The 12,241-nt window shown below is 41.6% G+C and overlaps 1 protein-coding gene across 2 annotated transcripts in view; it reads right to left on the bottom strand.

Moving 5' to 3' along the window:
* GK5 (glycerol kinase 5) overlaps positions 1 to 12,241 on the bottom strand; it is an 81,239-nt gene that overhangs the window by 42,737 nt on the left and 26,261 nt on the right. For both annotated transcript variants that reach the window (XM_005888765.2, XM_070375034.1), the window contains one exon: positions 2,620 to 2,713. In XM_005888765.2, the coding sequence (XP_005888827.2) occupies positions 2,620 to 2,713 (94 nt within the window). The remainder of the gene's footprint in view (positions 1 to 2,619; positions 2,714 to 12,241) is intronic.

Raw genomic sequence — 12,241 nt, 5'->3', positions numbered from 1 at the left:
GTGCCAGGTAAACGAACATGCGGAAAAAACTATAGAAACTAAAACACATACACCTATAAACAGAGATGAGTAAGAGTAAAGCTGGGAAAATCTGAATACGATCTATGGAATATATTAATGTCGATATTCTGGTTTAACATTATGCTATAGTTTTGTGAAATGTTACCACTTGAGAGAAGGTAAGGGATCTCTGTATTATTTCTTACAACTGCATGTGAATCTACAATTGTCTCAATTAAAACTTCAATTGAGAAATGTGTGTTAGATCTTTGAAGTTTGAGGACTGTTGTGAAAGAAAGGACAGTAATAAAGACTGGATTGGAGGCAGGGGATGTTGCTATAAATAAGATGGCAGAGAAGGGCTCCCACAGAGGAGGGGACGGCGAGCCGGGCCCCGACGATGAGAAGAGTCCAGCCATGATGGTGGAGGGGGTCCCTTGCAGGGATGAGGGCTTTAGGGTGAGAAAGGGCTTGAGGGCTGGCAAAACGGGAGCCTAACCCTTAGCAGCTTCAGGGAGAGCGGGGTCTGGAAAGAGGTCAGGGTCAAACTATGATAAGAAGTTAGGATTTTATGCTAAAAGCAAAGAAAAGCCTTAGCAGCCATTAGGCATGAATCAGGACAACAGTGAGAAGAAGCATTGGTGCCTGGAGGAGACATGGTGCTGGGAAATGGCCACCATGCGTCAATTTCTTCATCACTTTGCCTGGGGACAGTGGTGGCTAAACTCACTACCTTGGTGCCAGCTCTGACACATTCTCCCTAAACATTTCCAAGAACCTCCATCACTGCTGTCACCACAAGGATCTGGAAAAGGACAGTTACAGGGTAGGGTTCCTTCAGCAGGACCGGCTCTGCAATTTTGTGTGCTAAACTCTTATGAATCTGTTTGTATGCATTTCTCTGCTAGGAGAGGCCCAAAGTTATGTCACAGACATGTTCGGTATTAAGTAGCCAAAGTCCTTTAAATGTTCAGTTTTGTGCCTGATGCCAGTTTTATGTCACAACTTGAGATTTGGGGCTTATTCTACAGAAATAAATGTTCTCACAATTTATTTTCAAGGGCATAAACATTTTAAACACTTCAGTGACCAACTTAAGTGAAGTGAAGTGAAGAAGTGAAGTGAAGTGAAGTCGCTCAGTCGTGTCCGACTCTATGCGACCCCATGGACTGTAGCCTACTAGGCTACTCTGTCCATGGGATTTTTCAGGAAGAGTACTGGAGTGGGTTGCCATTTCCTTCTAGAGGGGAACTTCCCAACCCAGGGATCGAACTCGGGTCTCCTGCGTTGTAGGCAGACGCTTATCGTCTGAGCCACAAGGGAAGCCATCTTAAGGAATCGAATGTCTAATAAATTGACTGATTAAAAACTAAAATTATATATTAAAGTATAACACTGCACATTATAAACAGTACAATTTTAAAATATACCAAACTTCACAACATTTCCTTATAATCCCTTTCAACACCCTTGCTCTTTCTGTAAACAGCATCTCTGATATTCAGCTTCACAAGCTATTAAGGGAGAATACATTTTTATATATTAAACTAACAAAAAAATCAGTGTGGGTGAGACTATGGCAGATATGCTTCATTCATGTATTACTGTCATATTTATAATATGTTGGGTTGACCAAAAAGTTGGTTTGGTTTTCCCTCATGATGTTATGAAAAAGCCAAACAAACTTTTTGGCCGACCCAATATTTGGACTTGCTTTTCATATAAAATTAATGTCTTCAAACACTTATTAAGGAAACCTGATGTTCCAGACACTCCCCTATCTGTCACCTGGGAGGGGCAGCCTAGCTGAGAAAGCTGTGTGGTATTAGAAGCATTAAAATAATCAGTATTGCATAGTTAGTCTTACAATTATTGGAGAAGGAAATGGCAACCCACTCCAGTGTTCTTGCCTGGAGAATCCCAGGGATGGGGGAGCCCGGTGGGCTGCTGTCTATGGGGTTGCACAGAGTCAGACACGACTGAAGCGACTTAGCAGCAGTCTTATAATTAATATTTAGTATAATATAATAACATTTGGTCTTGATTATAAGACCAAATACTGCAGGTATCACATTTGAGGGGCTGGAAAACTGCCTTCCTCTTCGACTCAGTAACCTCACACTTCTGAGTGATGTATCGCAACCGCTGCCCGTCGTCACCAGCGCTGTCACCGCCTTACCACGTGCCAGGCATCATGCTGAAAGATTGTGGCAGTCAGGCAGTCAGCTAGTTATCTACCTCAATATCCATTCTCCACTTTCATAACTATGTCCAGATGATAAAATCTGGACATGGTCTGTACCTATACTGGACATAGTCTGTATTTTTTCTATTTCTCCAGGAATAAGAATGAATTCTCAGTAACTTGTGAACCTCTCGCCCACCCCAAATCGCCTCAGGACTTCATGAAGAGTAGCTGTTAAGCACTTCAACCCACCACACATACTTCTGGGTGACTCCTATTAAATTTCACTAGTATGGGGAGTGTGCATGTGCATGTTATTCTCTTCTTAATGTCCTAAAACATCATCAGTAGATTATATAATTCAGCATACAGCTGAAGAATATATACGGGAAAAACAGTAACATCCAAATCACAGAACATAAGGAAAAGATTACCTTCATTAAAAGAGAACCATTCCAAGATTTTACAAGTTCAGTAGCTCGTAGGTCTTGCCAACTAATGAAGTTGTGGAAATGCTTTCCCGTTTTCCTAAGAAAGATGGAAACAGTATTTTGAGACTCATTATAAATCAGTGACTACATTATATAAAAGACCTGCTGCCACAAGAGAAAACAAATTTAGAGGTCAAACTGTAATTTCAACATATGATTTAATTAGGTGGGGCTCTGTAAATGTCTCTTTTTGATTTGACAAATTGAGCACACTTTGTAACAATTATGTGATATATAGCATAAATTTTTCAATCAGATTCTATCCAAAAAGTTATCCTTTTTGAAGCATGACAATGTGGGCACTTCCAAAAACAAAGCAAAACTGATGAAACATCTTTAAAGAAGCTGATACAACTTTAAAAGCAAGATAAAGAAGCCGATGCTTTTTCCTTTCATTGTACTTATCTTGATAATACACAATCAGATAAAAACTGTACCTACAGGAGTGCTGAAATGTAGCCTTATCCTATTTTATGCTTCTCAACTTTAGGACTGGTTAGCCACTGGCAACCTACCCGGCTTCCCAAAATTTGTTCAAAAAAATAAATAAATAAATTCAACAAACTGGGTCAACACTACAATGAAAGTATAGCCTTAAGAAATATAGTAGAAATAAATACTTTTTCCTTTGAGGATCCTGCAAATCAATCACTGTCATCCACTCAGCTCCAGCATCCAGCCCTGGCTGGCCTGCTGTCTTTCCTCCAGGAGGAAACACTACCCCTGCGTGACCGTGAAAGTGAAAACTGAAAATGTTAGTCCCTCAGTCATGTCCAACTCTTTGCGACCCCATGGACTGTAGCCCACCAGGCTCCTCTGTCCATGGAATTCTCCAAGCAAGAATACTGGAGTGGGTTGCAATTTGCTTCTCCAAGGGATCTTCCCGACCCAGGGATTGAACCCAGGTCTCCCGCATCACAGGCAAACTCTTTACCATCTGGGCCACCAGACCACGTTCAGTTCCCAAGACTGTCATTTCCAATGCTTCTTTAGCAGTCCTCACCCAGGGTCACATCCTCAACTTTACCACCTGGAAACATTCTACCACTGGTATTCTATCACTGTGTTATAAACCTGAAACACTGTAAATCAAGTATACTTCAACTGAAAACACAAAATAGCTTAATGAGAGGAAAATTCTCACAGTATAATATTAAAGGAAAAAAAGCAGGATTAAAAACTTTACATATATTGCAATTCTAACTTGTTAAAAAATAAATAAATTAGGCAAATTAACCAAAACCCCCCCCAAAACTTAACTTTGTAATATATCAGTAGGCATGTCTTGCTACTGGATTGGCCAAAATGTTTGTTTGGGTTTTTCTGTACCATCTTATGGAAAAACCTGAATGAACTTTTTGGCCAACCCAGTATTATTTCAGTTCTCTCAGTCTTACTCCCTAAATACCTTCCCTTCCTTTAATCCCTCAAACATCCCCTTTTCTTCCTGAGACCCCTACCTAGGTTTACTTTCCTACTGGGCTTATTTACATGTTCTTCCACTTTAATGGGGGCTTCCCAGTGGTAAAGAATCCACCTGCCAATGCAGGAGACACAGGAGACGCGGTTCGATCCCTGGGTTGGGAAGATCCCTAGAGGAGCAAACGGCAACCCACTCCAATATACTTGCCTGGAAAACTCCATGGACAGAGGAGCCTGGCGGCTACAGTCCATAGTCACAAAGAGTTGGACACGACTTAGCGGCTGAACAACAAATCACTTTAACAACTTGCCTTCACATGCTATCAATTCTTTTTTTAATTGTGGTAAAATATACATAACATAAAGTTTACCATTTTAACCATTTTTAAGTGCACAATATAGTGTGGCATTAATGTTGTGTTAACAGAGCCACTATCTCCAAACACTTGGGCTGTTTCCTCCTCCTTGCTACTGTGAATAATGCTGCTATAAACACTGCTGTAAAGTATCTGTTTGAGTCCCTGTTTGCAATTCCTTGTGTACATATCGAGGATTAGAATTGCTGGGTCATATGATAATTCTATGTTTAGTTTCTGAGGAACTGCCAGACAGCTTTCCACAATGGCTGCACCATTTGACATTTCAACAACCAGTGTATAAGAGTTCCAATTTTTCCATATCCTTACCAACACTTGTTATTTTACATTTAAAAACTTATAGCCATCCTGGGGGGTGTGAAGTGGTACCTCATTGTGGTTTTGATTTGCATTTCCCCAACAAGAATTTTTCATGTTCTTATTGACCATTTGAATATTATTCAAGCCTTTGACCATTCATAAATTCGTAACTGGGTATAGGTTTTGGTGGTATGGTTGAGCTACAGGAGTTATTTATATATTCTGGATATTAATCCTTTACCAAATGTACAATTTGCAATATTTTCTACCATTTTGTGAGTTTTCACTCAAAGTGTGAAAACTTTTTTTTTCTTTCTGGTTTTCACTTTTATTAATGGGATCACAGCATTCCCCTACATCATGAACAGAGTACTTCTTTTTCCTTGAATGATCCAAATGGTCACCATTATTACTACTACCAATCAGAAGAGTGATTCTCCATTTGTTTTAGTCCTCAGTCTTAAATGAAATTAGAAGCCAAACACAGCAAGACACACACCTTTCATATTACATGTTTCAGTCAGTTTTCAGAAATCAAATTTAAGATATCAAAGGCTATAAACTTTTTCAGACACATTTTTAAATTGCACATTATACATTATGCCAAAATAATTTCAAGACAACTTTATTTCTTATTATTTTAGATTAAATTAGGGTAATTCTGTTTCTATTTTGGAGAATTCTAATAGTTAAGAAAAAATTTTTTTAATTACTCATCATAAACAGATAAAAACATTTTAATAGCATTCTTTGATGCACAAAAGTTTTTAATTTTCAACTTTAAAAATGTTTTTAAAGTTCAATTTATCTATTTTTTTCATTTGTTAGCTGTGCTTTTGATGTCATTTAAGAAATCATAATAAATCCACAGTGATGAAGATTTCCTCTACATTTTCTTGTAAGAGTTTTATAGATTTGTATTTTAAATTTACTCATTGATCCATTTTTAGTTACCTTTTCTTTAATGAATTTTTATTTTTTAAAATTTTTTGGCTGCATGGCATGCGGGATTCTAGTTCCCAACCAGAGACTGAATTTCTGCCCCCAAGAGTGGGAGTGCAAAGTCCCAACCACAGGACCACCAGGGAAGTCCCTTGACTTAATTTTTATATTTGGTATATGGTAAGGGTCTCACTTCATTCTTTTGCATATGGATGTCCAGTTTTCTCAGTATCCTTTGTTGAAAAGACTCTTCTTTCCCCATTGCCTGGTCATGGCTCCCTAGTTTCTATGGATTGCCATAACAAAGTATCACAAACTGGGAGGCTAAAAGAATAGCACTTTATTCTCTCCCAGTTCTGGAGGCTAGAAGTCCAAAATTATGGTGTTGGTAGGGCCGAGCTCCCTCTGGAACCCGTAAGGGTGTCTGCCCTCATCTATGCCTAGTTTCTGGTAGTGTGGATTGTCACTCAGTCATGGTCGACTCTTTCCGACCCCATGGACTGTAGCCCACCAGGATCCTCTGTCCATGGAATTTTCCAGGCCAGAACACTGGAGTGGGTAGCCATTCCCTTCTCCAGGGGACCTTCCCAACCCAGGGATTTGGGGGTTTGCAGCAATCTCTGGCATCCCCTGGCTCATAGCCACATCTCTCCTATCCTCCTTCTTCACATGGTAGTGTCCCTGTGTCTGCTTCTCATGAGGAAATCAGTCACATTTGATGAAGAGTTCTTCCCTGGTGGCTCAGAGGGTAAAGCATCTGCCTGTGATGTGGAAGACCCAGGTTCGATCCCTGGGTTGGGAAGATCCCCTGGATAAAGAAATGGCATCCCAATCCGTTATTCTTGCCTGGAGAATCCCATGGACAGAGGAGCCTGGTGGCCTACAGTCCATGGGGTTGCAAAGAGTCGGACACAGCTGAGCGACTACACTTCACCCTACTGCATTAACACCTCATCCTAATTAAATAACTACATTTTCAATGACCCTATTTCCAAAAGTGACTGCCAAGGCACTACTGTTGGTTTTATTGGGCCATTCCCACAAATCTCCCCCACTTTTATGTGTGAGATTACTGAATCAAAGAGTAAGACAATTTTCCAGCTCCTTAAATGTGGCGAAACTTGCTATATTTGATCTTGTAATCAGTACCGCATAGTGACTGTTCTAATAACTTTTGATGCCACACAGTCAAATGCCTTCTCAGTTAGGGTGTCCCTACTAGGTGGTGCATGGAATGTAGTATCAGTTTTCCTTGATAAGTATTTGGAGGTGTCAATTAGATATGAAGCAAGCATGAATATATTATAGAATATGACAGCAATGCATGACTGAAACAAATTTGCCATAATCTCACCCACACTGATTTTTTTGTTAGTTTAATACATAATAACACATCTTGCTTTAATAACTTGTGAGGCTGAATACAGAGGGGCTGTTTACAGGAAAGGCAGAGCAATTAAGGGAGTTTTGGCAAAACTAATACAATTATGTAAAGTTTAAAAATAAAATTAAATTAAAAAAAAAAGGCATGAATTCTGAACTGTATGGTTTTATACTGTTTGTAATGTGTAATTTTATACCTTCATACATAATTTCAGTTTGTAAATGATAAATCTATCCAACATTCCTTACATCAACTAGTTTTTAACTCAGGTCAGTGAGATTCTTCTCTTTTTATATTTTTTAAGTTTGTTTATGTATGTATGTACGTATTTGGCTGTGTTGGTCTTAGTTGCAGCACGTGGGGTCTTCACTGCATCATCCAGATCTTTCTTTGCTGCACGTGGGCTCAGTAGTTGCGGCACTCGGGCTTAGTTGCCCTGAGGCATGTGGGATCTTAATTCCCCAACCAGAGGTAGAATCCACGTCCCCTGCATTGGAAGGTGGATTCTTAACTACCGGACCACCAGGGAGGTCCCTCAGTGAGATACTTTAATTTTTCATTCTTTTGAAAATAAACGTGGTAGCTCTAGAAATCTGTTTTTCCCACTCCTCAGTCATTGCCAATTCTTTCTTAACTGAGAGCTGCAGCTATCAGTTTGTGACTTTTCCAAACTGGTCCTGCAACCTGTGTATTCCTTGTTATGTGTGGTCACTGATGTTTCTGAAGCTTCTGTTATCTTTCCTATGTGATCAGCTAGGGATCTGACACACATTTTCCAAAATGTGCGGCCCCCAAATCCCAAAAAAGGTACTGGCCCTTTAAATCTTTCAAGCGATGTGCCAAAGGAAGCCACTGTAGCTGAGAGGGCCAGAGCCTAGGTAAGCATCTGTGCCAGTTCTGCAGGGCATTGCAAAATCCACCAGAGTATATAGGCCCAATTTTTTTAAGTTCAGTTTCCATTGGAGGATAATTGGTTTACAACGTTGTGTTGGTTTCTGCTGTACAACAGTGTGAATGAGCCGTAAGTATACATGTATCTCCTCTCCCTTGAGCCTCCCTCCCATCTAGCCCCCCATCCCACCACTCTAGGTTGTCACAAAGCACTGATCTGAGTTCCCTGTGCTATATAGCAGCTTCCCACTAGCTATTTCACACGTGGCAGTACACATATGCACCAACGCTACTCTCTCAATTTGTCCCACCTTCTTCCTCCACTGTGTCCACATTCTGTTCTCTACATCTGTGTCTCTATTCCTGACCTGCAAATAGGTTCATCAGTACCATTTTTCTAGATTCCATATGTAGGCATTAGTTTTTAATTAAATTTTTAATCATAAAAATATATTTGTTTTTCTCTTTCTGACTTACTTCACTCTATTCAATAGGTTCTGCATGTGTGCATGCTAAGTCTCTTCAGTCATGTCCAACTCTTCGTGACCCTATGGACTGTAGCCCACCAGGCTCCTCTGTCCATGGGATTTTTCCAGGCAAGAATACTGGAGAGGGTTGCCAAGCCCTCCTCCAGGGGATCTTCCTGACCCAGGGATCGAACCTGTGTCTCTTATGTCTCCTGCACTGGCAGGCAGGTTCTTTACCACTAGAGCCACTAGTGAGAGGGTAACAGGCAGGAAGGCCAGGGGTCTCCAAATGGAGGAAATAGCCTGCAAGTGTCAGACATTTTTATCTCTCTTAAGCGGCAGGAGGAAACAAACTAGCAATATTTTTTCCTTCTCTATACAAATTTAAAGGGAGGTTTCTCTTAAAATACTGTGTTGCCATAAGGACACCTGGTTTCGCCTGAAGTTAGCTATTCTCGAGCCTAGAGATAACCAATGCCTTTTTCTTATGGAAATGTTCATCTTAAGCTATGCTAATGTACTATGCCTTTACCCCAAACTCTGTTTCCAAGTCGGTTCCGCCTCTTGGCCCAGAACCTACTTGACAAACCAGTATGTTATACTCAGATATTGTTCCCCTAATCTATGTAAATGAAACCATTTGTATGGTGGTCTGCCCTTCTTCAAGATTCAAGTTAATCATTTTATGGCCCAGGATAAACCATTTGGTGCCAAGATTATCCCAAAATGCATCTTATGGGTGAGGGGCCTGGTGCCATTCTGAATTTTAAGACATTCCTTTCTTTCATTAACAGACTGCTAGTGACTATATAACATCCAGCTAAAGACTAGCAGGGGGGTACTCTTTCTGCCCCCTTCTGATGCCTATGTCAGAAGCTTTCTCTATCTCCTTTATACTTCAATAAAACTTTGTTACACAAAAGCTCTGAGCGATCAAGCCTCGTCTCTGGCCCCGGATTGAATTCTTCTCCTCCGGGGGCCAAGAATCCTGGTGTATTCGCGTGATTCAACAACAACCTTTCACTAGGAACCCCAAATCTTTGTGGGACAAGATTCCCATGACCTGCCCTGGCACCTGCCCTCAGTCCTGGGAGGTGGGCTGCCTTCCCCACATATGCAGTAGGGCTGAAGAATGGAGCTGGTGGCACATGCCATCTCTTCCCCAAGGACAGGGGTCTCTACCTTCATCCAGCAATCTGCAAGTTAATATCAGGACAGGTCAGGTTCCAGAGTTCTGAAAGAGCTTGTTCCAGTCTTTCCCAATCAGCAGTTGCTGTGGTTGAGGGACCAATCTCTACAGCTTCCCACTCCACTATTGTGGTGATGTCACTCTCTATCCCTGGACTTTCAAGTTACCTACCTACCTTTTCAATACCTAACCTGGGATCACTCTTTCTTCTGGGTTCACTTTCAATGTCAGAACCGCTGAGAGAAGTTGGAAAAAATCATGTAGCCTTCTTAATTGGTACCAGCCCCTACTTATGAGATATAAGCTCATCTCCTTTCTCAGAGTCACTAAAGCTGATGAAAGTCTTTCTTGTATCCCTAATCAGTTTCCTCTCCATTCACCCTCAAGGGCCCATCTAAATGTTCACCAGATTTCTCAAGCCCTAAGCCACCACTGGCTTCTTGTTTCTCAAAGGAAGTCAGGACGCAGGGAAGGACCTTCCTCTACTCCCCACTCCTCCACCAGTTACCCCTTCAGCCACTGTGGGTCTCTCTTGGTCCAGAGGAGAAGCTTTCTTTCTCCAAGACTAAGGCTGGCACCTCCATTTGGACTCTCGGTATCCATGCTTTCTACTACTTCATTTCACACGCATTCCTTCAGCTGTCTTCTCTAAACATGCTTAAATCTCCCCATCTTTGACCAAAACCAAAATTCCTGATGCAGGATGCCTCCCCACCCAGCTAAGCCCTCTTGGTGTTTCCTCATCACCTCCCATTATCTCAACCACATATAATTCGAATGCAGTTTAGATTCCCAATCATTCATGAAAATTATATTCACCATGGCCACCAATATATTCCTTTCTATTTCTCTGGCAGCATGGCTTGTGGGATCTTAGTTCCCGAACCAGGGATTAAACACACACCCTTGGCAGTGAAAGTGCAGAGTCCTAACCACTGGACTGCCAGGAAATTCCCCCTAATATATTTCTAATTCCCAGATTTACAGGATCCTTTTCCATCATCTGACTTGACCTTTCTGCAATACTGGCTTCAGATGATCACTTCCTCCTTCCTAGAAGTCACTTTCCTAAGTCTCCATGGTACCACTGCACTGTTTCTCCTCCTGCCTTTCTAAGCACGTCTCTTGAGTCTTCTCTGCAGATTTTTCTTCCGTTGACTGCCAGGTACATGCTGGTGTTTGCTGAGGGCTGCATCTGTAGTCTCTTTCTCTTTTAACTAGCTGCTCTCTCAGAAACCTGACTCACACTCATAGACTCTCCCAATCCTCATCTCTAGGGCCAGTCTCTCACTTAAGTTCTATCCCCTCACAAACAAATAACTGCCTTCCTCCTATCTCCCAAGACCGGACTTCCCTGGTGGTTCAGTGGTTAGGACTCCAGGCTTCCAATGCAGGGGGCACAGGTTCAATCCCTGGTTGGGGAAGTTCTGCACGTCTAGCAGTGCAGCTAAAACAAAACAAAACAAATATTGCTCATGCCATCTCAAATGCAACACATCTAACCAGACCTGCTGCTCCTCTCCCTCTGGCGTGTCACTCCTGAGCTAACGGTATCTTTCCGCTGCTATAGCCAAAAACTTGGGTAGGGAAGGTTCATCCTAAGTCCTCAAAGTTAGTTAAGTCGCTCAGTCGCGTCCGAGTCTTCGCGACCCCATGGACTGCATGCAGCCCACCAGGCTCCTCCATCCATAGGATTTTCCAGGCAAGAGCACCGGAGTAGGGTGCCATCGCCTTCTCTGAGGTCCTCAAAGAGATCCCTTAAATCTTGGGAGCTTACATTCTAGTTGGGGTTGAAAAACAAATGAGTTAATAAATAAAACACATAATTTCATACAATGAATATGCTTTGAAAACACTGGCATGGTAAAGGAACAGAGTAATTGGGGATGAGGTGACTTTTTGATATGAAATCAAAGACCTGAATAAGCAATAGCCTTCAAAGAGACTTCTTAGTCTCAGCCTTACTGACCTCAAATCCACTGTTCTTGCTACTTGAGAGTGGCATTGAAATATATACATTATCATGTGTAAAACAGATAGTTACTGGGAAGTTGCTATACAACACAAGGAGCTCAACCTGGTGCTCTGTGACAACCAAGAGGGGTGGGGGGACGCTTAAGACACAGGGGATTCACACACACACACACTATGGCTGATTCTCATTTTTATATGGCAGAAACCAACACAACATTGTTAAGCAATTATCCTGCAATAAAAAAAAAAATATATTCTTTCTAGGAAATTCCCTGGTGGTCCAGTGGTTAGGACTCTGCATTTTCACTGCCAAGGGCATGGATTTGATCCCTGGACAGGGAACTAGGAACCTATAAGTTGCATAGTATGGCCAAAAAGTGAAAAAAAAAAAAAAAAGCTAGAAAAAGAATATTCTTTGAAAATATAAAATTGATAACATTACTCTCCGGCCTAACAGCTTTTGATAGTTTCCCACTGCTTATAAGGGGCAGACTCTCTACCACAGCCAACGGCCTTCTCTGGTCCAGAGCCTGCCTTCCTTTCCAGGTTCATCTCAGTCAGAGCCCTGAGAGACTACATATGCCAGGTGCTGTTCTAGGCCAGGACATGACAGACAAAA

The sequence above is a fragment of the Bos mutus genome, chromosome 1, assembly GCF_027580195.1.
Source record: "Bos mutus isolate GX-2022 chromosome 1, NWIPB_WYAK_1.1, whole genome shotgun sequence".
NCBI lineage: Eukaryota > Metazoa > Chordata > Mammalia > Artiodactyla > Bovidae > Bos > Bos mutus.
The sequence above is the reverse complement of the archived record's forward strand: the minus strand, read 5'-3'. Positions and strand labels throughout refer to the sequence as shown.